We start from the raw sequence: 27,836 nt of genomic DNA, 5'->3' as shown, positions 1-27,836 counted from the left end.
TAGAGATACTAGAGTCACAAGTTGTGGCTGCCGAGTTCGAATGATGCCCACTGGGCATGAATAATTCCAGCTGGGGCACCAGCTGCCTGCAGAAAACAGGGAAGGTCCTGCTAGCAAACAGAGGGCACAGAGGTCAGAGATGGCATGAGTCCACTAGGCACCAAGGAGATCACTCCAGGACTCAGGGGCAGCCTCCCAGTCAGCATAAAATGAACATCAAGAAGTAGCAGGTGAGATAAAGGGGGGCGTTATTCTGAGACTTGGAGTAGGGGCAGGACTAGGGTGCCCACGGAGGGCATCTCAGCAGCCTTTAGGGCCTGCCCTATCATACCCCCACCCCTGCAAGGGTTTTCCAATGTAGGGAGCTCCCGGGTCATGTTGAACCACAAGATCTCTTCCTCTGTAGTAATCTTACCAGTCACTTACCCCACCCAACACACATCCCCTCTGAATTGGGCCATCTACTTTTGCTGATTGCTTCTCTTCTTGCACCCTCAAAATGTGCTTGCATACACAGCATGCAGGGTCCTGTTGGAACTGATCTACGTTGTTTGGAAGGGTTTTCATAAAAAGATTAGATCGTGAAATACAACTTTATTTATTTATTTCCCTTTTGGTTGGTTTTTTACATGTGCAGGCCTTAGACTGGATCCAAGAAACAGGCGAGTATTACCTCTCCACCCACAGCTCCACAGGGGACTCAGCAGAGGAAACTCAGGAACTCCTAAAAGAATATGGGGAATTCAGAGTACCCGCCAAGGTAAACAGTGACAGCATCTAATGATGGGGTCTGCTTTAGTGAGCCGGTGTTTCTGGTTCCTTTTAAGCCTTCCCCTTTTCAGGGCTCAGATCTGTGCAATAGATATATTCTTTTGATTTGAGAATCTGCTGTTGACAGAATCTGCTTCTGACAGGAGGGAATTTTCTTTTGAGCACCGTGGCATGCCACTTTTTTTAACCAGACCTGAGCACAAAAAAGGGATCTTTATCTTGTCAGTCAATTTTGTTTGCCAGGGGTTGTTGCTCTGATTAAAAGGAGGACAAAAAATCTGTATCGGGAAAAATTTGCAGGAAGCTTGCCCCAACTCAATCCCCAAACAATTGAGTAAAAGAAAATAATGTTGGATAACAAATGAAGTACGAACGCTGGATCATCTCTGAGGTCATCTTGGACTCCATAGCTGTTCCTTCTATGATAACAAGTACAATTGTTTCTTTGATTGCAATCACACTGACCCCTGATGACCATCCTGCTTGGTAGGAGTGGCCCATTAATCCCACTGAAGTACTTCTGCTGAATGACTTTGTAAATGCTGGGGTGAGCGCCACTGTATACAGGACTCTGTTAGCAAGAATCTCTTAATTTCTGTGGGGCAAAAATCTCAAACTCTTGGTTCCAAAATGAGACCTTATATTAGGTCAACTGAGAAACTGCACACACAAAAAAATCTTTTTCTGCTGGGGGCGTTATCTGTATTCAGGGCCATCTTATATACAAGTAAATATGAGAGTTATTTTTATAAGCAGTGTCCATCAGAGACGGGCCTTGACTCAAGCCCTGTATCTAGATATCTCCAACTCCTGGCAAGAGTTTCTGAGTTAGATTCTAGATTTAAATCAAGCTCTAAATGTAATGACTTGTCCCCATGTATATAATGGATTGAATCAAAGCCCCAACTATAAAATGTTCCTGGACAACAGATACTGCTGACTCGGGCAGGATAAATGAGTAGAATCAAACTCTGGGAGGTTTGAAATCTAGCTGTGAATTTGACAGTTCAGTTCCCTTGCACTTTTAAATGGTATTATTAGAACTAGATCATTGATTTGCATCTCCAGGGCTGGGATCAAAGCCTTTGACTGGCAGCTCTGCAAAGGACTAGAAATTTGGATTTGGATCCCATTTTCCTTCTAGAGCAGAATGCGGCATTTCAAGCCAATCTCTCTTGCTGATACATCAGTGTGTCCATGACAAAATGTTCCAAACTCTTGCCTAAAAATGGATTCAGAACAAATCTGCTTACTTTGCAGTGGGTAATTTTAAATCTCATTCACTGGCTGAGATCCTACGCATGACAAATAACAGGGTTTATACTTTATAGGTTCAAAAAACCTTATCATTTAAGAGGCAGGCAGGGGAGAGGTCTATCCAACCTGTAGCATACTTTTCTTATGTGTTTATGAGCTTGCATCGCCAGGCGATTTTCCACCCTGCCAGCTGAATTCCACTGACTGTCATTGAGCACTTGTAAAAAGGGCATTCCCTTCCTGCAGGATGGGTGGGAATTTAAAGCTTTTGGCTATACGTAGGGTGGAATAAAGTCTTTATTTTACTGGCGTGTGTAGGATTGTAACCTGCTTTGAGCTGTTATGTGGATTCAGAGCAAAAAAATAATAACAATAAACCCGTCGTAACCAAGGACCCTGTTTTGGGCAGCAAACCAAGGAGAAAGTGAAGCTTCTCATCCAGCTGGCTGACAGTTTTGTAGAAAAAGGACATATACACGCCACTGAAATCAGGAAATGGGTCACCACGGTTGATAAACACTATCGAGACTTCTCTCTGAGGATGGGAAAATACCGCTACTCATTGGAGAAAGCCCTTGGAATTAATACAGAGGTACTGTAAGTCAATGCCCTGTTATGATACTGTACCCAAAGCTCAAGCCCTGAGGGCTAAAGAATGATGTACAGTTAGTGCTGACAGATGTCATACATTTATCAGAAGAGATTAGAATTTAAGTAATCCAGAAATAGCCCCGTCTGTAGTGAAAAATATCTCGCGAGAGGTCAGTGGATTAACAGGACAGAGTTTTCAAATAAATGTTTGCAGGAGTTATAAAGAGATCATGTGGATGCTGGGAAGGAGCTCCATCAAGTGAAGCAGTTTCATGTTAACCAGAGCATAAATCACAACTGCTGCTTCTGTCTTGAACTGAGACCAACATTTAACTGTAAAGTCCCACAAGACGAATTGCTCTCCATCCACATCTCTGGTCTCCAAAAGCCATGATGTCTGGCCAGACAGGCGTTTGCTCCTCCTGGTATTTCTTAACCAAAACACAAGTGGAAAGGTGTGTGTGTGGAGAGGGGAACCTTTCAAAACACTTTTGGATATTCGTTCTGCATCACGAAGCAGCAGAGAAGGATGCACACAGATCCTCCACAGTCAGATGCTCGAGACGCTTTAATGGCCCTTAGCAGGAACCTGGCTTTATGCAACACTGCTAATTACTTTCTAGAACAGAGTACCAGTAGCAGGAGATTGTTGAATCTGGCAGAGTAAGGACATACCTTTTACCTACATGTCCTTTGGGATAGATACCCACTGACTGATTTGGGACCAAATTCTGGTCCTTTAACTCAAAGGTTTAAATGCTTTGAAACCAACTGCTTTAATCTTGGGCCAAGACTGGGGTTCCCATCTTCCTTCTTTACAGTCCCTCACTCGCAATGATTGGGACTAATTGTGCAGTAAGAAACTATACAACTAAGCGGAGCAATGGTAAGAAAGGTTTAGATCTTTGTCTACCCATTTGTTCCTAGGTAGAAGTAATAGTAGAGGCCTTTTTTAATTCATAGACATGAAATACTTATACATTTCCACCAGGAGAAACATAAATAAAGAATGCTGTTGAATTCTCTCTTTCTTACTTTAATTTTTCTAATTCTGTCTGAATTAATTGATATCTTTTTGTTTTGTCTTCTTTTTATTCCTTCTTATCAATTTACTCTAGTGAGTGTGCTGTCTTTTACACAGCACTAGGATTAGACTGAATTCAAAATATGGGTTGTTGCTGTTTATAGGATAACAAGGACCTGGAACTGGACATCATTCCAGCTAGTCTTTCAGACCGGGAGGTGAAGCTGCGAGATGCTAATCATGAGGTTAATGAAGAAAAAAGGAAGTCAGCCCGAAAGAAAGAGTATGTGCCAAAAACAGACACACACTGCAACGATTACATGTGGGCATGAACGGTGCTATCAAGTCTGTGTCCATCCAGTTGTGTGGCCATTAGGATATGGGTGCATGTGTTTAGAAATTGTGGCCTGGTGTCACCTGAGAGTTTTTAAAAGATTTCATTTGAATTTCTTTATACTGAATCAGTTCTGGGACAGTGAAGGAATGGGTCAGACAGCTGAACTAGACCAGAGTGGTTATAATAGCTGAGAGATCGGTTATCATCTGTCTATATTCAGAAGGTGCACGCATGGGCGAGGAGGGGTAAGAAAACTTCAAAATAATATGAATATGTGCAGTTATACAGTGATTCCAGTGTAATTCTTTATAATCAGGTGGGAAGAAAACTTGATCCTACAGAGGTAAAGAGTTTGACCATTGATTTCAAGAGGCCAGTTTTTCACGCTTCATTTAGGTGCAGGTTTAGATAGATTTAAGACTATCAGAACTAAGAGATATTACAAGTTGGGAGACACTCTGTTATACCTAAAATATGGGAAAGCTTTCATTTGACAGTGCACATTTATTGTAACTTGTAAATGTTAATATATTGTGGGTTGAATCATTTGCACAGGGGAATACTCGTCATGCCTGTGAAATGGTAACTACACTGGATGGTCTTTATGAGAAACTGTTTATAAGTTAGGGAACACTGGCACATTATGTGTGTTGGTGCTTTATTAAATGTCGGCCCAAAGTTTGAAAATTTGGGGTGTTTAACCTTTTCCCTGAGACACCAAGGCGGTCTGCTTCTTTTAGAGGAACCAGGTGTTGAAAACCCTTCTTGTCTTTATCTGGAGCTGTGCTTCCTGGATACTGAATGGCTTGGATACCTAATGGTTAAGACACCTATAGATTTGTCTATATGTCTGCACCAAAAGGGGTTTGAGCAGGGATGCTCCAAACTGGTAGCATCAAGAGGGCGGCTGTTCTAGATGTGTCCCTGTCTGCCCTTGGGCTCTTGCAGAATTGTCTCTCTCTTATATTGAGCAATCCCTCGGTCCATCAGCAGTCACACTGAAATCAAAGTGCTACTCAGATTTAGTATGAGTCATTCAAGGATGTCCAACGTTATGGACACTTTTGAAAATATAGGTGTTGCGGGCCAGTCTTGAAGCCTTTACCTATGGAATATGCTCATGAAATTGCTGAGAGTCACCTGGCAAAGAACAAATGCATAGGAATTAAAACACCCTGGTATTAGGGAAATATATGATAGTGGGATTTTATTCAAATGTGGAGAACTGAAATACCGGTAACATTGCCCACAGACGGCTAGAAAAAGAAGTGATATTTTATTCATAGAATAGAAGGTGTAATCTGGGTTGGTTGAAAGGTTAGACTGGAAGTGCCTTGATTTATGACAACAACAGAAGAATACTTTTCTTATTATAAAAACCACAGAGGTGCATAATGTACAAACTGACTGAAATACTTTCCATCTACCAGATTCATTATGGCTGAACTGCTTCAGACAGAAAAAGCTTATGTCAGGGACTTACATGAATGCTTAGAGGTAAGTTGTTTGCTCGGTAAGACAATAGTAGGTTCAGTAAAGATGTGGCATCCTGTCTTATATTTGTACTGTCAAGGTTGCACTACAAAACCCTGGTATCGGAGCACTGGCAGATCCCTGGAAGGATGCTACAGTTAGTAGGAGTTAACTTAAATTTAGTTTTTCTTCCTCCTTTCATGTGTCTGCACAGGCAGATAAGGAGGCAGAGCTAGAGGAACCAGGCCGATCAGATTTCTCTGGTGGGAGTTGGGGAAGCAACAGAATAGGCTATTTTTTCATTGGGGAAAAAGATAAAAAAGCAAATACTTCTATGAAACGATCTTTGTGTAAATGTCCACAAGGTCTTATGAAATCTTTTCTGTTTAAAAAATGCTTCCTTCATCCTTTCAAAGAGCAGAAACAATTCCACGTAAATTAGGTGCCCACTTCCATAACTGTCACTAAATAATTTCTACACATTGCCTGATGGCGACGTAGCAACATGCTGCGTCGCCATACGGTGTGCTATAGTGAAGTAGCGCTCACGTGCATCTCCACGTGATCGCCAGCTACATCGCCGTAGCAGTGCACTCCCCAGGTGGACCATGCGGCAACAACAACGTAGCGGCACAATTTCACCGTGCGCCGCGTGCACGGCGTAGTAACTGCTCGTGCTGTGCCATGCTTTACTACTTCCAAAAGGAAGTACTCCAGCATGGCGATGTGTAGCCACATCCTGTGAATGCTAAATACGTCATTAATTACTTGGTAACGTTAACTAGAAAAGAATGAATGAGTTAATCCATATGCTAAAATGTGTTTGTTTAAACTTGGCTTGAATCATCTGTATGCTGGATTCTGATAAAAAAATTAGAATCTGTTCCTGGGTAATTTGTGAGCAGAAGAAAGGCTGGATTGCTCTTGTCGATTCGTTGCTGTAACTCGTACGTCCAGCTTTTCAGGGTTTTATCTGAGTCTGTCTTTGATACTGAGGATATGAAACCTCAAGGAGAGAAGAGAGATGCTAGCTTTCAAGGCCCTGTACCTAGAAAAGGGATTGGATGCATGTGTGGAGAAAGCCATCGCTACTGAAGCGTCATGCTCGTCTTGCCTTTCGATTATTTCTGCCGGTAGTGTTGTGTGGGCTTCATCAGGGAGCTCTTGGTGAGACGGGAAGATCTGGTTCTGTTGGCACGATTTTGCTCCTCTTCCCGACATCTTCCGAGTGTCAGCCCCTTGAAGTCCTCAAGAGATTTGTCATGGAGTGTTTCCAATCTATTGCCTTTCAGTTTGTTGGTTTCTGCTTCTTCGTGATGTAATTTGTTGCCTTCTAGACCTACCTTTGGGAGATGACCAGTGGAGTAGAGGAGATCCCCCCTGGGATACTTAATAAAGAACATATCATCTTTGGCAACATTCAGGAGATCTATGACTTTCATAACAAGTAAGTTTTCCTAACATTTTCACAAATATTTCCTGGTTTAAAAAAAAAAAAAAAGACTATTCTGGGGGCTCCAGGGCGAGGGGGGGGAGGCGGGCAGCACTTTAATTAGAGTGGATCTTGGGAGCCGCTCTAATTGAAGCATGCGCAGTGTCTCATACATTCAATGTCCTGTGCTTCAAAATCGTGGCGGGGGGCACTTTAATGCTCGTTCAACGAGCTTTGGTTAAAGTGCACCTACTACCATTTTGAAGCACAGGAATGCTGAATGTCCGTGATGCCAAGGCTGCTGGAGCATGCTAATAAACACGCTCCAGCAGGCTGGATTAATTAAGTTTATTCCAACACATACTAAGTAGCACGCGTCGGAGCAGTGTCGGGCATGTGTATAGGTGCACTGGATGTCTATACAGGGTCTGCTAAGAACAGGTACATAAGTATTTACAGAAGTGCACGATATAAACTTGGGACATATTGACCGCTTCCTTGTTTGCTGCTTTTTTTCTAATCACATCTTTATTTGAACTTTGCCTATTGCTGATTAGAAACCTAAAGCCGGACTAATAATAAAAAAACATGATCGTGTTGCTTTGAAGTGCAGTAAGCTCTTTTCATTCAAGGATCTCAGAGCAGTGTAGAAACATTAATGAACTGAGCTTCACATATCTGTTATGCCCATATCAATCTAACCATTTGGGAAAGTTTGACACAAAATGATTAAATGAAATTCCTCCCATTTTATAGATTGCCTTCTCATCAACTGTATATTGCAATACCTATATGTAAAATAATAAGCTTCACCCTGTTTACGCACTGTTAGACCAGACTTTTGATTCTATCCTAGCCATGCAAAATGGATGCAAATCAAGAGAACATCTCTGACTGGAAAAAACACATTTGACCCCAGTACTCGTTCCTGCCCAGGGCAGGGGGTCGGACTAGATGATCTGCTCAGGTCCCTTCCAACCCTAGAAACTATGAAACTATGAAACAATAAAAATTAAGGTTATCTCTGGAAGCAAAATAATCATGATTAACGTTTGATTGAGAATAATTTATTATGTAATGCCAATGTACTCTTAGGCCACCTGTAATGTAGTGAAAGGCTTCTGGATTTGATCTAAATTTATATAGGTTGGGAAAGACATGTTATATATCCTTGTTTCGTAGTTAAAGTAGGTTAGCAGAGGCCTTTCCTGTGCCACTGCAGTCACTGGGAGGTTTGCTGTTGATGTCAATTAATCCCAACATAGTAGATAGGAAAGAGATTTAAGTTGTAAATTCATTTGTAGATTCAGTCAGTCTTTTGTGTTGAGATTAAGTCAGTAAAGCGAACCATATAAATAAGTGTTGCTTTTAAACCTAGCAATGCCTGGAAGTTTGGAAGTCTGCAGACTTCATGGCCAGGCTGCCTGCTTGGCTGAGGCCCCGGCCCCGGCCCCGGCCCCAGGCCCTTTTACCTAAATGGGCAGCTCACTGCCGAGACAGCAGCGTTTGCTTGCTGCCTTCGCTCTTGCAGCCAGCCCGTGCTCCTCTGCCTGGGCTGTTTCTCTAAGTAACAGGAGGCTTCCAGTTCCCTGTTACACTCCTCCACCATCACATTTCGGGACCGGTAGGGAGCCCCACGGACTGGATAACTCGGCTCCATAGGCCAGATGCAGCCTACAGCCTGAACTCTGGGCAGTACTGGTCTAGATTTACTTAGGCACTGTGGTATGGTGGACGTAGCTTATGGCAAGACGCTCTGAATTTCTGCATGTGTATGCTTGCTCTCTCTATCCTTGCTCGAACACAGAGTGGAGCCTTGAATGGCATCATTTCTCTGCTTCTGTTTTTCCCCTTTGTAAAATGGGGATAATACTTCCCCCCCAACACACAAGGTTGTTATAGAAATTTAGTTAATTCTTGCACAACATTTGGGGGCTTTATGAGCACTGTTCTTATGCTAAGCAATATCATCAAAAAGAGAAGGGTGAGAGGGGGCTTGGTAGCAGCTGACCGCTACATCCGGGGAGTATATCCAGGGTGAGCAAGCGTTCAGCAGGGCAACCTTGGGGAAAACCAGGAGTAATGGCCACAAATTCCTGGATGACTGTTTCTGCCCCAAAATTAGGAAAAACTTCTCCACAGTCAGGGTGTCCAGACCGTGGAATGAGCTCCCTCCGGAGGTGGTGCAATCGCCTACCCTGGAAATCTTCAAGAGGAGACTGGACGGGCACCTCGCTGGGGTCTCCTGACCCCAGCTGTCTTCCCTGCCTGGTGCAGGCGGCTGGACCCGACGATCTTGCGAGGTCCCTTCCAGCCCGTTCCAATCTCTGAATCTTCTTACCTCTTGCTGAGCCACACAGCAGGCATTTCAGAAGGAGCTGTTGGACTCAAATAGCGATGCGTCCCTTACAGTAACACACATTTTCAATTCCAAGACATGAGGCATGTTTAATTAGCTTTATAATTAAGCTGCTGTTAACAGTAATCTTCACCTGGGTCACTCCACTTGCCAGGGGTGTTCAGCCATGCAGAGTTACTAACTAGAGCTGTCTCTCTCTCACTTTTTCAGCATTTTCCTGAAAGAACTAGAGAAATATGAACAACTGCCTGAAGACGTGGGCCACTGCTTCGTCACCTGGGTAATGAGGCCTCCCATTTCATCATTTATTAAAATGATCTTGCCTGACCTGAACAGGAAATGAGCTTTTTGAGGGCTGGCTATAGGACACATGGGGCTCTAGTGTGGCCTGGACAAGTAAGTGAGTAGGTGGCCCCTTACACCTCAATGCTGCCACCTCGGCTCGGCCTCTGGAACGGAGGGGTGGAAATGACCTGTCCATCTCTCTCTTTGGCTCCACTTCAGTCACATTCAAAGAATTTAACTGGTGTGCATTTGATGCAAGCTGTCTGAAAGGGGCTTAATTTCACTTGATATAAACCTTTTCCTTCAACACTAACTGTCACGTTGCTAATTGGCTGAATTCTCTTTCTAATTCCTTTGTCAAGTACCAGCTCTTCTAAGGCTTGTACTTTGACGTGTAGGAGTGGTCCAGTCTGGATGCTATATATCCAGCGTCCATGTGGTTTGCAGGGGTGTATGCAAACACAAGAGATCCTGTGGTTATAATTACACTCGGTTGACTTTTGATAAATTCTGAATTTTGAAAATGATCTCCCCCCCCTCCCCCCCCCCAAAAAAATTTCCAGTAAGTCAGCATATCTGACATTTTGTTAATATTTCTGTGAGATTTGATTTTTCTTAAAAGTATTAGTAGAAATTTTAATTGAGGCCGGGGAGCATTGCCATTTACCAAAAACCCAAATGATTTACTAATGATTTTAAGCAGGATTGTAATTAAGAAAAAAAAATCCCATGGAAAAAATTGTAAAACATGTATTTAAAAATGAGTGATATAAACGTGAACTTATTTCTGGAAGTTTTACCCATTTTTATCCATTGCTGATCATTCTTTTTCTTAGCGTATGTGAGAGAGAGAGTGTGTTTATAGAAGCGGCCTGGATAAAGTGAAAAACATACATAAGCTTTGTTCTAAGTCTTTGCCGTTGTTTCAACACTTGCAAAAGTAACTATATTTAGCACTTAGGAGCCAAGAATAGACCTTTATATACTTACGCACAAGCTGAGCACCCAGATGAAGAACTGGATTGCAAGACTTAGCCTTCCACTCTCTACAAGGGAGCCCCCTGGCTCTTCCAGTTCTGAAGCCCCATAGATGAAGTTCAGTAAGATGGAATAGCATTGCAAAAATGCCTTTAATTTAACCCTTTAAAAAAACCAATTGGGAAACAAAATGCAAAAGACTCAGTGCAACCACCATTCGATTTTTGGAGCAAATGAGGGAAGGCAAATGTTTGAGCACGCCTCCGAAATGTCAGCCAGCTTGAAGGCAGCGAAGCTGCAGCGATTTGAACCAGCTGAGTATTTTCACAGCGACTTGAACTCAGGCTCTGCCTAGGTAATTTCACTAGAAGAACATTTCGAGGCATCCTGACTCCAGTAAACTGTTCTTCGCTATCGACTCCCGGATTTGCTTTACAATTCTGAATTTTTGGATGTTCACTGTGAAACTTTAATGCATCTCATAGAAATGAATTTACAGCTAGTTTAAGTGTTGGCCTCCCACCTCATGCCACTTGTAGGTAGTAAAAGAAAACTATCCCCTTGCAAGATTTGACACACTCAAGCTGTTACGGTAGGAGCCGTATATTGACTTTAATTGTTCTTTATAATCTCAATTCTCTTGTTGCTGTTAGAGGGACAGGTTTATTGCTTATATTTATTCTTATAAGCTTTAATGGGAGACTGTAGAAGCAGAGCAGTAGCTTATCTTGCTTTTCCCTGATGTTTGTTTCCACAGGCAGATAAATTTCAGATGTATGTCACCTACTGCAAAAACAAACCTGATTCTAGCCAGCTCATCCTGGAACATGCCGGGACTTTCTTTGATGTAAGTAGCCCTTGCGTTTTCAGCATCCACACTGCTGCTTCTGGAAAAGAGAGTTTGTAAATCGTAGTCCTTTCAATGTATTTCATTCCACTGCTGATGTGTCCTACTGAAGGAAGGAAAACGGGTATGTACATAGTGTGTTATGGTCTTCGTCACCCAGGGAAAATCACTGAGTGATTGCTGGGACTAATGATCCTTATGAGAACCTTCAAACCAAAGGTCCTGTGCTGTCAAACCAACAATTAAGGTCTTTGTGCTTCTTGTATCTTCTTTGCTTCTGTTTCCAGCAACAAAATAGAACACAAGAGGCTGGTCTCATATTGATGCCTCCTGTTGATGTGCCAAACTCCAGTAACAGGGCCTGTTCTTATTGACTACTGAAGGCAGCTATCCCATCCTGCAACACTGTCCTCTTCTCCTGATGCCACTGGCATCTACTCACAGTAGCAACTCCTAAACCTAGTGATAAATGCTTGTAGGACCCAGTATTGCAGATGAAGGAAACTCAGAACTTCCAGGATTGTTGTATGCTGTATCCAAGACGCATTGAACCTTTTGAGCCTGGTCATTTTCATATCCACATCAACACTATGACTTTAGTCCTTTAGAAAGCAAGGTGGTTTTCCTTCTTAACACTGTAAGTACTTCTCCTTTCCCAAACACTGAACACCTCCAGTTACAGATAAACTCACCCAGGAGATACAGCTGATAGCACGATTATTTTTACATGAATGTGTCTATGTGTACTTGCTATAGGCCACTGATTAAATTGTTTCAGTTAAACTCAATATTTAAAGCCTTTAACCAGAAAAAAATCAAAACATGTTTGTATTTTTACTATAGTTTGTTCTGGACCACGTTGTCTAGTCCTCTTTGTGGACTAGACAAATCCTCTTTCTAAAATTACGTTTGCTGATTAAAGGCAGGCAAGGTTCTTTGGGTAGATGTGATATCTTTTATTAGACCAACTAAGTGGTAGGAAGAAAGATCTTTGCAATCTTTTGGGCGCAAGTACCTGAAAGCTTGCAAAGAATTTCTTCCAGCTATTTAGTTGATCTGGGAAAAGATATCACATCTACCCAAAGGACCTTGCCTTAGACCAACACGGCTACAACCAAAAACCTTTTGCCTGTTAAATAGTTTTGCCAGCAGGTGGCACTTGAGTCTATTTAATCGTTTAGAAGTGGCTTCTTTGGGACATGGGCTATTTCAAAAGATTTATGTGTTTATCACTGAGTTCACACAGATTAAAAAGTATTTGCTCTGCTAAGCTTTTCCATCCCAGCTGTGTATGTTGGCTGGAAAACTTTAGCTATTTCTTAATAGCGAATGTTAAAGTTTCAGCATATTCATGTTTTGCAAGGGGAGATGTTATTTATTCTAATGAGATAAAGATTTTGCTGCTCTGAAAAACAACGCAGAGTGCAAAAGGGGGAACGTGACTTTCCAAAAGAGAAGTTGGAGGAGAAAGGTCTCCCTCCCCCTGCACTTTGTGCAGACATTTATACCAGTGAAAAGCAGTTTAAAGCATTTTTATTTCAGTAGTATTGCCTTGTGCATGTGGGAGGGTAGAGAACAAAGCTATTGGTATACGGTAACATGAAGCTATTTTGGCACTCTTGGTCCACCTAACAAAGTTTGGTCAAGTTCAGAATATCTTGCTGAAAAAATAACATTGTCATAACAGCCTTCCGCTTGCATCGCACTTGAGAGGCCCCTTAAACTGCTGCATAAAGTTGACTGCCGTAGGAATTTCTCCTTCTACTTCAGATCACCCCTTGTACAAAAACTGCACTTGTTAAAAGAGTATAACTGAATAACCATTGAAGTCACTGGAAGCCTTATCATTCTAGGGATCCTTCCCAGAATTGGATCCTTGTATGGGTCTGAGCAAACAGATCACCTTGACACGTGCAGTGAGGCTGCTTCGATGTGCTGCAGTCACAGTGCGTTGGAGCACACTCGATTAATGAAGTCTGCTGGAGTGTGGTAATTACTGCACTCCAGCAGACTCCAGTGTCATGTGTATCAGCACCGCCACGCAGAAAAATGGTGGTGGGGGCACTTCAACTAAAGCTCACTGAATGAGCTTTAGTTAAAGCACCCCTGCCACGATTTTTCAGTGTGGGGACATTGATGCATGTGACACTCTAGGCAGTTTAATTAGACCAGCTCTTGGAGCCACTCTATTTAAAGTGCTCCTTCCCCCCCATAGATTCATAGATTGCAACAGGCTGGAAGGGACCTCAGCAGATCATCAGGTCCAGCCCCCTGCACCAAGCAGGAAAGATAACTGGGGGTCACGGGACCCCAGCAAGCTGACTTTCTAGTCTCCTCTTGAAGATTTCCAGGGTGAGGGATTGCACCACTCTGGAGGGAGCTTATTCCACAGTCTGGACACCCTGACTGTGGAGAAGTTTTTCCTAATGTTGGGCCTGAATCGATCTTCCAGGAGTTTTTGGCTGTTACTCCTGGTTTTCCCCACGGGTGCCCTGGTGAACAGTTGCTCACCGAACCCTTGATGTACTCCTCTAGTGTAGCAGTGAGTTGCTACCAGGTCCCCTCTCAGACCCCTTTCCTCAGGCTGAAGAGTCGCAGGCCCCTCAGCCTTTCCTCGTACGGCTTGCCTTTTAAGACTCTGATTATATGTGTGGCCCTTCTCTGGACTCGCTCAAGCTTGTCCACGTCCTTGTTTAAGTGCAGTGCCCAGAACCAGACGCAGTCCTCCAGCTGCGGTCTCACCAGCGCTGAGTAGAGGGGAAGAATCACCTCCTTGCCTTTGCTGGAGATGCATCGATTGATGCATGCCAGAGTATTATTTGCCCTACTGGCTACAGCATCACACTGCTGGCTGATATTCATACCGTGGTTTATTATTACCCCCAGTCCCTTTCTTTCGTGGCGCTGGTCAGTTTGGCGCTGCCAAGCCTGTAGGTGTGTTGGGGGTTGCTCGTCCCGAGGTGCAGCACTTCACATTTCTTGACATTGAACTTCGTCAGATCCTGATCCACCCAACCTGCTAGCCTCCCAGAGCACGTATATAAATGCCCCATATTGACTTGGCTATTTAGATCACAAAGCAGGAGAGAATGGCATCTTGATTCTGAAATGGCACAAAGACTAGAGGGAGAGAATATAGTTACCCCACCTGGAATATGACGTGGACACTGAAACCAGCACCCTATTCTTTTAAAATTAGAAGGGAATCCACAGCACTCACAGCTTATTTGATTCCCTCCCTTATACTTTGTGTCTTAAACTCCTTTCTCTTATATTTATTACAGTAATCCATTCCACAGTACTAAAGCTGCCTGTGGTGTCTTCATCCAGTGGCTTTAAAAAGCACGGATTTGACTTGACAGATTTGTATGATGCAACTCCAAATCTAATGCAATTCATAGCATAGCTGTTTCTGGCTATTAATACGAATTGTCTCGTATATTCAACTGGTAGAGATCTGCACAGCATAGAAGTCAGTGGCATTACACCAGTTTCCACCAGCTGAGACTGGTTCATTGCCAACAGCCCTGATTTGCTCTTGCATCCACTTCATAGCTTGTATCCTTGACTCTGAAGTAATTTAAGTGGTAAATCGGAGTGATGCTTTCATGTTTAAGCTACTGTCAGCACGTTTCCCATCTGGGAGTATTGAAGTATGGCAGGTATAACATTGGCTGGCACATGGTCAGGCTGAGTGATCCACAGGAGACAGAAAGCATATGAATCAGGGAGGATCTAACTCGCGTAGCTGCCTACATTCTTCCCTCTTGCAATTTTTCTTCTCAAAATCATAGAAAAAGATCAGCCTCCGGTGAAGTCGATGTGAGATGTTGTTCCTCAGGAGGGAGGTGAGCAAGCAGGGTCCGTGTCTCCCCCTTCTTAATTCTTCATGAAACAGCAGTGCTGGGCATTTTAGAGAATGCTTTGAAGAATACAGATGCCTCACAAATATTTGGCGATTGGAAAATCTCCCTCTGCAGCTGGAAGTGGACTCCATGGTGCCCCACACACAGCACTGCGCAGCAGGAGTCCAGTTCAAGATGCAAGTCTATGCTCCTGTCCTGCTGTCGATGGTGGCTTAGTAGCTGCTAAGGCCCTGTCCTCACTCCTGACGGCCGTTGCACACTGGCTAAAGGCTTGGATTCCTCACTTCACCATTTGTGCACCTTTTCTGACATCACAAAAATGTTTGCCTGTCCACATCTGCCGTGCCATCTATCTGCATTTGTTTCAGTGCATCCGTGACATTGGGTGACATTGTGTTTTGGACCTTTTAGAGGTATAGTAGACTGTCCAGCCCAGGGGAAGTGGAGATAAAAATGGTTTTCTGTCACCATGCTTCCTCCTGTCCCTGGGCTGCTCTCTGGCCCCTGCTTTAACATAAGGTGAGTCCAACCATTGGCGATGCATAGGGGATGCATGCAAGTGCACGTGCGCTCCCTGAGATAGGCAGTGCACCCCCTGCAATTGGACGCTGCCGATACCGCTGGTGGTGCCCGTGGGAAGTCACTGCTTGCCAGCCCCTTCTCACCGCTGACACCATCAGCAGCATTTGCAGGCGGTCGCCGATCCCTGCCGTCCACCGCTGACACCACCAGGGCCATCTGCAGGAGCTCCCCGCTCGCCACTGCCATGCCACCGCCGCTGCGGTCACCATGCCCTCCCAGCCTCCAGGGGCGTGCGCCGTTCATGAGTCCAACTAAAGCAACCAACCATCCCAAATTTTCCAGGAGAATCCCAAATTTCAGGGCAGTGTCCTGACATCCCTCGAAGAATCCCTAAGACAAGACTTTTATCCTGACCTTAGGAAGGTCTGTGTTACATCAGGACCCTGCCGGGCACTGCAGGAATGCCCCAGGAATGCACTACAGCACAGTGGAGAGAGAGCTGAGCTAGCTTTAAACCCGGAAGCAGGGTTAATTAGCCAGCTCTAGACTTCCGTGGCTCGGTCACTTAAGTCTAGATCAGGTACGTCTACGCTGTACTGTAGCCTACAGCTTAGATGTACTGTTAGAGAGCTGAAGGTCTCTCCAAGTTGGTGCAACCCCCTGAGCTTGCCATGTGGGATACAGCACGGCCAGAATCTCAACGGCGCTCTTTTGTGCCTGCCTTCCTGATGCACCCCTGCGGCTCCCAGCTCCATCTCCAGCACGCATTTTATGCACGTCTTGTGAAGGGGGCTCTGGAGACACCTTTCTTACTGTCTACCACTGTGTCTGTCTTCTCTTAGTGGGGACTGAGGTTTTTTAGGGACTCTCTAATCTATTTAATTTGCATCAGGGGCCTAGACAAGGGTGCAGGATCTCACCCATTCAACTCATGGTTAACGGTAACCCCCCAGGTTCTCTGCAGTACTGAAGCCTGGCCAGTCATTCCTCAGTCTGTATCTGTGCCTGCATTTATTCCATCCAAAGTGAGGGACCTTGCCCTTGCCTTTGCTGAATTGCATCTGGTTGATTGCAAACCATTCCTCTAGTCTATCCAGTTATTTTAGACCCTGGCCTTATTCTTTAGAGTATCTTCAGCTCTACCCGACTTGCTGTCGTCCACAAATGTGCTAAGTGTGCATTCAGTCGCATCATCCAGATCATTAATGAAGATCTTAAACAATACCAAACCCAGGACAGTCCTTGGGGAAGGCCACTTGATACTGCCCCTGTAACTAGAATTAAGCCATCGATGACAACTTGCTGAGCGTGATGCTCCAGACAGTTATGTATCCACCTTACAGTAATGGACTTAAATTGCAGAAATGAGCTATTTAGACTGAATATGAGGAAAAAGCTAGCAGCAAGGATAATCAAGCAGTGGAACAGATCACTTAGTGAGCTTGTGTAATCTCCATCACTGGAAGTCACTAACACACCTGTGAGGAAGGGTTTAAATCTGGTTGATCCTACCTTGGGGCAATAGCAGACTAGATGACCTCTCGCGGTCCTTACCAATCCCTCCCAATTTTCTATAACTGGAAGCTGGCCAGAGAGTCTCCTGGAAGTGGGGAGCCCCCAGAGGCAGAGAGCCAGTATAGCCAGTCCCTACACCTATCTCCGTATAGTGCCCCAGCAGAGGACATGTGCTCTGGGAAGGCTGGGTCGGGGGATGGGGAGAGGAGAGGTCAGGATTCACTTGCTATCACTTTCCTCCTTTGGTTAAATGTTCCTTGGGACTGACTGGCTGGGACAAGTTAAAATAGCTCCTCCCTGCATCCTGCCAAATATTTAAAGGTTTCTAGGTTCCCAAAATGCAGATGGGCACGAGCGATATTTTAAAAAAACAGCAGTCTCTAGCTCTCACTGTGGTAGGCACCCTGGCAACCCACGGGGAAAATCAGTGAAAATCCCACGGGGCACCCGTCTGCCTCTTTTGAAATCCAAAAACTTCTAGAAAAAACTGAAGTAACTAAAAGCCTACAGTAATGCAAAGAAGTGCAGCTATAATCCACCCCTGGACATTAAATTAACCCAAGCTTTAAAGTTATGGATCTGATTTCAGTCCTCCCAGCTAAGGAAAAACAGTTCATGTGACAGTTAATGTACATTGGAGGCAAAACTGTATCATTTACACGACAGGGTCCTTGCTGGAGGGGTCGCCCAGTTCTGCCTACCTAAACGATGAGAGGAGATTACTGCCCTTTGCCAAACCATGTTATTTGTGCATGAACCTAAGAAAGAAGCTAAATTAAGGACCCTGCGTTAAAATTGGTTCTAGTTAGTTCTGTCAAGGATTGGGTGAAATCAGGGATCAGGTTACTTTTTTTCTGTGTGTACGTGTTTAATCGTATCTCGTTGTCTCCTGTAGGAAATTCAGCAAAGACATGGTCTAGCCAACTCCATCTCCTCCTATTTAATCAAGCCTGTCCAGAGGATCACCAAATACCAGCTTTTACTGAAGGTGAGGCAATGACCTATTCTGAGAAGCCAAATAGTCCAAATGGGGTCACAGAGAAATGCAGCAATTTGTGTAGGAAGCAGGTCCGAGCAGCCACGGCCCTTGCAGCTGAAGGCCGTCTCCATGTTCAGATGGCCAAGGGACACAAGGGAGAAGTGGCAGGAGAAGGGGACTATTCGCCTGATTTTGAACCCTCAGTGAAGGTGATGAGAAAACTCCAGTTGACTTTAGCCATTGGATCAAGCTGAGGCTGGGTGCAGAAATCAGGAGGGATTTGATGGTAGAGAGTAACCGGGATGGAGAAATGACAGAGAAAACATTAATATAAAAATAAATTGAGGGAGAAAAGCTGACTTCGGAAGAGACAGATATCTTGCAGAAAGAGTAAAGATACAAAGTGGAAAATAAAATGCAAGGGTGGGAAAACCCTGTGAAGAAGTCAAATTGTAATCTGCAAAGCACTGGAGAAAAGATGTGTTGAGCTGGAAAAGAGAGAGAGATTGAGTCTCTACTATGAATGAATGTCGAGCACCTGGGAAGTGAGCGCTTTGAAGAGGAGAGGGAATGAAGAGGGGAGAGCCAAGGGAGAGAAAATTGTTTTCTTTCATACTTGCTTTGCTTTTTGCAACGTTTTGGTGGAAAATGGAAAGTTCAGATGTTTTAAGGAATACCAAACATCTGTCTCTTATCCTGGCTCTGGGCAGAGACCCCTTCTAGCATCTGCCTCCTTTTGGAAGCTGTGCACCAGCCTCAATTTTTTTGGAAAAAGCTGGCAGCTGTCTCAGGAGAATATGCTCACATACCAATAAAAAGCTTTTGGGATTTGAATGTGGAAACACAATGGAAAGTTTCCATTACTTGTGAAATGAACTTAGGTTGGGCAAATCTTTTGCAAAAACACTGACTTGTGTGCCTAACTTGTCTAGCTGTTATCTGAAGTGAGCTCCAACTCACAAGAGATTGTGCTATGTATAACTCTAATTGGGACACCCTACCTTCAGGCAAAAAACAGCTGGAAGAACCTCTCTGGTAGTAAGCAAACAACTGCAGCCTTATGGCCATGAATGAATTTAAGCCGTTCTGGCACTGCCTGAGAACTACATTTGGAAGTGTTGCAGCATAATTTGCCATGCACACTCCACTTGCGTTATCCTTCAAATTGATGATGCAATGTAGCCACTCCAGGGACAGATCCAGGATTTGGCAAAGAGTCTGTGGGAGTAGCCACCTGTGGCTGCATATCTGCTCCCAGTTCCTTCCCCACTAGTTGCAGCAGAGCATGCCAGAGGACCCCCTGCGGACATTTTCAGAGTCCCCAAAGCAAGTAAGGATCCCCTCCGCTCAAAGGCACACTGCTGGCGCTGAGCCTAGCCCCCGTGCAGCCTGGATGGAGCTGGCAGGAGCAGCTTTGAAGCTTCCCCTGCCCCCAGGACAGTGAAGAAAGCATCAGCAGCAGGCAGGGGAGAAGGGAAAGGGGAAGAGAGGGGATTTTTGTGTGGTTTGGGGATTTTATAAAAGTCCCCAGAGGCTCCTGCAGCATAGTCCAGATCAAAAGTGGGTGTATATGCCCCCCACTCCCTCTGTATCCAACCCTGAGCCACTTCTAACAGAGCAGGGTTCTTTGTTTGCAACCCGTGCTGCACTGAGACGGCCTTTCCTGGGTGTAGTATGCATGGAGCAGCCATGGTGAGCTTCACTCCCATGCTCCCTCAGCTGATCCTCAGGTAGCATACACAACCGTGGAGTATGTGCAGGTGTGGAAATACTGGTAGGTTATCCCTGCAAAGCTGTGGCATAGTGGACACAGGTGTGCTGGGAAGCCTGGGCTTTGCACCTGTATGATAAAACCACAGCCCACAAGCAAAAGAAATTATATGAGTAACAGAGAAACTATACCAATTATAGCAGTGTTGCTGGTATGACTGTCCATTGAGCTCTTGTGTTGATGTAGGCACACTGAACACACCTCTTCGTTCTCCTGCTTGGCCTGTTCTGCTGGCTAAAGCTTGTAGTGTGGACACAGCATTAATTAAACCAGTTTAGTTAAATCAGCTTAGCTAAACCTGTGTGCACACTCTTATTTGATTTCAGAGAGGTTAATTGTCTTGTACTTCTAGAGTTTCTGGTGAGTTTCCACCAGGTTAATATCAATTTCTGAATGCCCACATAACCATTTGTAGTAGCTCTAAGGACATTAATTTGAAATCCCTTCTTTAGTGGAAGCTGTTAAACCCCTGCAAGGAGACCAGGCTTTAGATGTGGAAATGCAACCTGAATCTAAGAAGTGAGAATGTGCAACCTCCTGCATGGAGCTTATTTGTATATATTCTGGTTTTTTTTTTCCTCAGGAGCTGTTAACATGCTGTGAAGAAGGCAAAGGGGAACTCAAAGATGGCCTAGAAGTAATGCTTAGCGTCCCTAAGAAAGCCAATGATGCCATGCATGTCAGCATGCTGGAAGGTAGCTGACTCCGGCAGTTCTGAGGGGGGGAAGCTGCGCATGAATGAGTCCTGAATGTCTCGGGCAGAGGTCCTGGTTCAGAGTTTGCAGTGCCAGGCTTTTGACGGCTGACTGGTCCTCCGGGTCTCTGCTGCATCCCAGCTCCTTGGGAGATTTCTCTGAAAGGCTTGTCAGGGCAAGAGCTGATCCAGATATTTCAGTGAAGCTTTTTCCTTGCCACAAATTCCCACTCACTGAAAGCAAAAGTGTTCTCCTAAAAGATATTGTGGATGAGTTTTACAATGTTTTAACACTTTCCAAATTAAAAGTTTGGGGAAGGGGGTTTGAGTCGAAACAATTTTCTTTTCTTTTTTACAAAAAGGGTATTTATATTAAAGAATACATTGCAAAAGAAAAGTCAACATGAAAACAGTGTTTCAAAATTACAAAAATGAAACATTTTAAATGGCCCCAAATGATTTTTTTTTTTTTTTTTGGTTCATGAAAATTTGCAAGATTTTGAATTTTCTCTCTGATTCTGGACAGGACTATTTTTTGATAGTTTCAGAATTGTCCCAGAATGGCAAAATCATTTCCCTTCTGGATCTGGGCAGAACTGACAAAGAAGAAGAGTACTGAAACAAAAGATACAAGGACTGTGCCACTTCGAGCTATAAAGTGTGCCGTGCCTGGGTGGTTGAAAATAACCAGTTGGCACACTGGTCTGAAGGAGTGAGAACACCTTGAAAGCTCCCTGTTTTGACAGTAAAATCTAAGCCAAACTTCTCTGAGGAGCTTTAAGGCTTGAATGTTTATCAGGGCCTGGACTAATGAACCCATGCTCTGGTGTAATTTCTATCCATTTGTGGACTGAAGTAGATTACACCAGGAGTAGGAACAAACAGACATGAAATTATCCCAGTAGCTATTACGTAGTACGTGGCTGTGACGGTACCTTGCCACCAAGCAGAGGGGGGCAAATTGGAGCCTGTTTGCATACCTAGCCAGACAGAAACTAAACCAGTATAGCTTATACCAATAGTGTTTTGTCCTGGTTCTTTCAAGGATAATACCTTACCAGGTATGGTAAAGTTATCTTAGCAGACAGACCAGGCAAATTGTTAAACTACTCTTTTATACTAGCGCAATTCCCACTACACCCGTGTTAATATTGCTTCCGTCCATACTCTCATTCTGGTGCCTAGCAAAAACAAAATTGCCCAAATATTGTGTTTCCTTGCAAAACCATAGGTACCTTTTCCCCAAAAGTCAGCTGGCCAAAATTGGGGTGCATATCTTAAGCAGAGAAGGTGATTTCTGTCACTGGAACGGAAGCATGAAGATGCTGTGTTGCAAGATGGCTTCCAGCTCCTCTCTCAACAAGCCAGCAAGGAGAGTGCAGGCCAGTGTCAAGCCTTGCATAGCTTGGCTCATCTTGCTGGCTGCGAGACAAGCTGGCAGCTGGTTTGCAGCACAGCCTCTCTATGAAAAAGCCAGCCCTATACCCTGACTCTAGAAAAATCTTTTTTTTCTACGTTTGACTTTCCAAAGAACAAGGTGCACGTCTTATCTGGGGACACGTGGCATGCAAGAAAATACAGTAAGAGAATTGGTTCCTAGGAGAGCTCTAGTCAACTGGGAGTGAGTTGAGAACTATGGATAGTTGGTCTAAGGTTGTGACAAGTATATGAAAAGGTGATTTTTTTTTTCTAAACTAAACCTCTGCTTGATTCTGATATCCCACCCAATTTATAATAATTTAGCCCCATTTATTCAGTGCAGTTGCACCTGATTTACACTGCTGTCATATCAGAAAAGACCATATTTGTCCATTGTTGGTTTAAGAGGCAATGGCAAGATATAGATTTCATAGATTTCATAGACATCAGGGCTGGAAGGGACCTCGGGAGATCATCGAGTCCAGCCCCCCGCCCGAAGGGCAGGAAGTCAGCTGGGGTCATAGGATCCCAGCAAGATAAGCATCCAATTTGCTCTTGAAAGTAAATATAATGCCCTGTACTGCCACATAGGGCAGCGTTCACCACCGAAGTCTTTCCAGTGTGAATTGCAAGACAGGGATGGCACACACAGGATTCCCTGTGTCAGTGGGGGCCAGACTTTTCACCAGGTTAGCCCGGCACCCTCCTGAAGTGCCACTCTTATTCTCTTCCCCCGTCCGCTCTGTTTTGTGCTTCCTGCCCTGTGCTCCCTGCTTGATCTGCTGCTCTGCTTCTTGCTCCCTGCCCTGTCTGCCACTGCGCTGCATGTCTCCTCCCCGGTTTGCCATTTGCCCCACGCAGAGGTTGCCAGTGCCGCGTGTGGCATGCTTGCCACAGGTTGGCTATCCCTGCCCTGCATTGCTCCCCAACACGCAGTTGGAGAACCATTGACATTTTGCACACGTTTATCTTCGTCTCATTTATATTACCCCATCCACAGTCACAGTGGTACATTTTTGCCTGGTACATGTGATATACAAAGCACCACTGAAATAATTAAATCCCTGGTGGTAAAGAATAAAGCAGGGGACGTATTGCCCATGATACTTCCTCTTCATGATGTCCCTTCAAGAATGAGTTGTATTGCAAGGAGTGACCCAGTAGTTCAAGATTTCCCTAACACTCTAGGTTTGCTTTGTTGAGCAGTGAAAACATGGATCCAGGAACAAATCCTGGCTAAAACATTTTGTGTGTTTCCTTTAGGATTTGATGAGAACCTGGACGTTCAGGGAGAGCTGATTCTGCAGGATTCCTTCCAGGTGTGGGACCCCAAGTCTCTCATTCGGAAAGGCCGGGAGAGGCACTTGTTCCTGTTCGAAATCTCTTTGGTTTTTAGCAAGGAGATCAAAGATTCTTCAGGACACACGAAATATGTTTACAAGAACAAATTACTGGTAGGTCTGCCCGGCATGAAAATATTCTGGACTCACACTGTTTGTCTGTAGGGGTGGTAGTGGGTGGCTTGCTGCTTTCTGCATCAGGTTTGGATCGCATACGCACCTGGATCAGCAGCTTGAATCTCATCGGGACTCGCAAAGCCCGATTGGACTTGGAGTGTTTCTGGAAAGGTTAAAAACGAGTGTGTGGGTGGGGGTCATCTGAGCCAATCGGACACCTCTGCCTGGCAGCCATTGCTGGGCTTGCACTGATTTCATCAGGGCGCAGCATACCAAAAGAGACAAGTTCTCGGTGTAAAAGTTTTTGAAACCAAAATGCTTCAGTCACAAAGTCGTTTCTCCAATCACTTCTTCTCTCCTAGACCTCAGAACTGGGAGTGACAGAGCATGTTGAAGGAGATCCCTGTAAGTTTGCCTTGTGGTCTGGGCGGACACCATCTTCAGACAATAAAACAGTGTTGAAGGTAAGTCTTTTGGGCTTGGTTTATTTGCCTGCAAAGCATTAACTTCAGGGACTTTCGAATGCTGATGGGAGGTCAGGTTCTTCCCTTTGACACATCCTGATGGTTCTCAGTGCTATCAAAAGACTTTTGTCTACAAGCTGGGGCAGATTTCTCTCTAATACAGGTTTCCCTCAACCTGCAGGTTCTTCATATGCAAATTTGCTCTTATGCAATGAACATATTTAGACTCATAATTTGTTGTATGTGAGGTAAATTCACTCCTATGCAATCAGCATTGAAGTCCCCCCCTGCCCAAGCAGGTAAGCCTGTGGGGGAGGGGAAAGGGCCATGGCCCTGCTCGTCCCAGGGGCGGCTGGCTGCACTGTGCTCCCCCTGACCCCCCCACACCTGGCCTCTGGGGTGGGTGCGGTGTCCTGCACTGCCCAGAGCTTGGCTTGTCCACACTCCCCTCTGCTCCTAGGCTGCACCCTGCCCTGGTGCAGGCAGCTGGTGTCGGCTGCTCCTGGGGCCGCTCCAGCACAGGCCGGGGTGAGTGCAGACAAGCAGAGCCCTGGCGGGCACGGGACACGGCACTCGTCCTGGTCCCAGGAGTAGCCAACACCAGCTGCCTGCACCATGCCCCCAAACCCCTGGGGCTCTTCCAGTGTTCCCTCTAAGGAGCAGCGGTCCGTGAGCGCGCTGCCTTGGTATGTGAGCACACCGCCTCAGTCTGGTGTGGGACACTTACTGAAGGGGGCTGGGGCTGGATGCTGGGAGCCGGGGGCTGGAGCCGGGGGCTGGAGGCTGGGGCCAGGGCCTGGCACAGGGAAGTGCTCCGCTCCCCTGCATCAGGGACGGTGAATGCAGCACTTCCCCGGAGCTGGCGGAGTCCATGCCAGTCCCTGCCCCAGCCTCCATCCCTGCCTTGCCTCACCTCAGGAAGGAGCCACTGCCTGCCCCGGTGAGGCTTCACCGGCTCCAGGACACTGCTTCCTCCCCAGCCCTGACGCCACGTGCCTCCTTGCTTCCCGAGGCGATGCGGGGGAGGGAACAGTGTCCTGGAGCCAGCAGAGCCTCGCTCGGGGCAGGCAGCAGCTCCTCCCCGAGGTGAGGCAAGGCAAGGATGGAGGCTGGGGGGGGGCTGGCATGGGCTCCGCTGGCTCTGGGGAAGTGCTGCACTCCCCAGCCCTGATGCGGGGGAGCGAAGCACTTCCCCAGGGCAGGCAAAGCCCATGCCAGCCCCCTGCCCCAGCCTCTCCTGGTGCGCAGCCACAATTTTACTTGTGTGCAGCCACCTACGTGTGCACCTTAGAGGGAACCAGGGGCTCTGCCGGTCCGCACTCACCCCAGCCCATGCTGGAGCGGCCCCGGGAGCAGCTGACACCAGGGCCGCTGCAGCTGGGGCTGGGGTGAGTGCCTCTGTTCCCTCTGTCTTGCTGCCTTGTGCAGCCCAGGAGCGGCACCCCTTCCCTAGTCCCAGCCTCACTCCCTCCCTCCCTCCCTCTCTCACTGGCATGGGAACCTATCCCTATTTATTACACTGTAAAGTGGGTTTGCTGTATGTGAATTTGATTTTTGCGCTGTTCTCCGGGAACACATGTACTGTGTAAATCGAGGGAAACTTGTACTATAACATGGATCAAGGGGGTCAACTTCTGTGGCTACCCAGTGTCACTGCAGTCCTCTGCCCATTGCAATCATTGCATTGAGAGGCTGCAAGTCTTCTGACTTCACGTTGTATCGCCATGAGGACTGTGATTGTGCTCAGTTCATTACCACTGGATTTGTTAGCAGTTGTGCTTTTCACCAAGCCTACACACAGGATAGTCACGTATGTTAACCGATGTTTAAACAAACACTTACCTTTGAGAAACCCTAACTCTACACTGATAACTCATTTTCCCTCCATGCAACATGTTGTATTTTTAGTATTAAATATACATATCCAAAGCTTAACTGCTTCTGCTCTTACTTGCCAAGCAGTAGGTCTGATAAAAATACACCTCCAGTTCTGTGGAGTTTACTAAGTATCTCAAGACGATAGAACAATTAATCTTACATTTGCAGTACCAAATCAAGGCTTTTCTCCATATGGGGGAAAACATGCCAAATATATAATAAAGTGTGTCTTCTTTTGCTTTTGGGACTTTAGGCATCCAGTATTGAAACAAAACAGGAATGGATCAAAAATATCCGGGAAGTCATTCAGGAAAGGATTATCCATTTGAAAGGAGCTTTGAAGGAACCAATCCAGCTCCCGAAGACACCAGCAAAGCAGAGAAACAACAGTAAAAGGTAACCTCCATCTTGCCAGCCAGCCTTCTCTGATGCGTTGTGTGTCCAATTTCTGGTGGGATTACTTACTTCACCAGAGCAGGTTTGCTCCCATTAGTCCTTCGACTAGAGGATCTGTAAACAGCTTGATCTGTACAAACGAAAAAAATAAAGAGTATTAGTAGAGCTCTTTCCAAAACACACTGGGGGCGCTTAAACTAGAGCTTATTGAACGAGCTTTAATTCAAGCGTCCCCGCCTCCATTTTGAAGCGTGGGGGCACTGATACATGAGACACGAAGGCTGGCTGGAGCACGCTAATTAGCATGCTAATTAGCTAATGAATCAAGTTTGCTCTGAAGTGCTGTAATTACAGTGCACTGGAGCAGCCTCCCCATATGTGTGTAATCACCCTTCGTTTTTCACTGGATATGGAGCGGGCAGTTATTTTGGGCGGAGGGCCACTTGCTGAGTTTTGGCAAGCCATTGAGGGCCGCATGACAGGCAGCCAGAGGCAGATAAATATTAATTTTCTACATTTTTGGGGGGGCCCCGTGGGGCGAACAGAATGGCCTGGAGGACGGCATCCGACCCGTGGGCTGCATTTTGCCCATCCCTGCACTGGATTCACTTAGAATTTATACTGCAGTTAAACCCTCTTTCCACAAATTTGGCTATTTTTCTGTCCGTGAAATTCTGGGCAAACTTCATGAAACCTTTTTGTGTGGGAGCTAGTCAGGCAACATTTATGCAAAAATATGTACCATCTTCCCGGTCCTGAACTATTCGCAATCAAGTAATGAATTAACTGCTAGAACAGAATATGAATTCTCAATTAAATCAAAGGATATTTCTCATGCTGATGTTGCCCAAGCAGATTGTCACAATCAAGTATTTGAACAAAGGAAAGGAATACAGTTTCTTGTGCTGCTAGCCAGTGAAAAGCATAAGTATGTGGATGAACTTGAGAATATTCATTTCACTATCAAGGATGAGCTGGTTTAGACCCTGAGAAATAATAAGACTTTGCAGACTATTTTGAATACTTGATTAGATATATTACATGAATTAAACCATTTCCAGTGTTGTGCTAATGGAGGCTCCCTCCCACAGTTAAGATCCTCAAACCTAGACTCTATGAGTACATACAGAAGCAGTATGTTTTTGTACTTTTCATGGCCCCTATCACAGTGGGATTCGAGCATCTCATAAATATTTAGTGTACTTACCATCATAACTTCCCATGACCTTGGCTAGTGATATTATCCCCCTGTTAGAGATGTAGAACTGTGCACCCAAAGGCAAAGTGATTTGCTCAAGGTCCTCCAGGAACTCAGTGGCAGAGCTGGAAAGTGAACCCCAGATCAGCTCCTAGGGGCCTAAGTCATTTTTCTCATCACAGACTTCTGTGAGATTATGCAAGGACTTAGGAGTTCTCTTTTGCGGCCCCAAAGTCGAGCCAAATGTAGCAGAACTATCAGAAGAAGGATTGTTTCTTGACTACTTGTTTCAACAAAGACTTTCTTCAAAACTGAGAGCGGCA

The 27,836-nt window shown here is 45.3% G+C and overlaps 1 protein-coding gene across 1 annotated transcript in view; it reads left to right on the top strand.

Annotated features, from left to right (window-relative positions):
• The window catches only part of KALRN (kalirin RhoGEF kinase), a 764,809-nt gene that overhangs the window by 533,917 nt on the left and 203,056 nt on the right, over positions 1-27,836 (top strand). Inside the window, exons 21-32 of the mRNA XM_090045976.1 lie at positions 638-760; positions 2,438-2,620; positions 3,808-3,926; positions 5,411-5,477; positions 6,791-6,900; positions 9,455-9,524; positions 11,265-11,354; positions 18,153-18,245; positions 20,591-20,702; positions 23,384-23,574; positions 23,940-24,041; positions 26,173-26,315. Coding sequence (XP_089902102.1) covers positions 638-760; positions 2,438-2,620; positions 3,808-3,926; positions 5,411-5,477; positions 6,791-6,900; positions 9,455-9,524; positions 11,265-11,354; positions 18,153-18,245; positions 20,591-20,702; positions 23,384-23,574; positions 23,940-24,041; positions 26,173-26,315 — 1,403 coding nt within the window. The remainder of the gene's footprint in view (positions 1-637; positions 761-2,437; positions 2,621-3,807; positions 3,927-5,410; positions 5,478-6,790; positions 6,901-9,454; positions 9,525-11,264; positions 11,355-18,152; positions 18,246-20,590; positions 20,703-23,383; positions 23,575-23,939; positions 24,042-26,172; positions 26,316-27,836) is intronic.

This window comes from Crocodylus siamensis, chromosome 4 (genome assembly GCF_052110815.1).
Source record: "Crocodylus siamensis isolate JL-2025a chromosome 4, ASM5211081v1, whole genome shotgun sequence".
Taxonomy (NCBI): Eukaryota; Metazoa; Chordata; order Crocodylia; family Crocodylidae; genus Crocodylus; species Crocodylus siamensis.
Note: the sequence above shows the minus strand (reverse complement) of the source record. Positions and strands in the feature narration are given on the sequence as shown.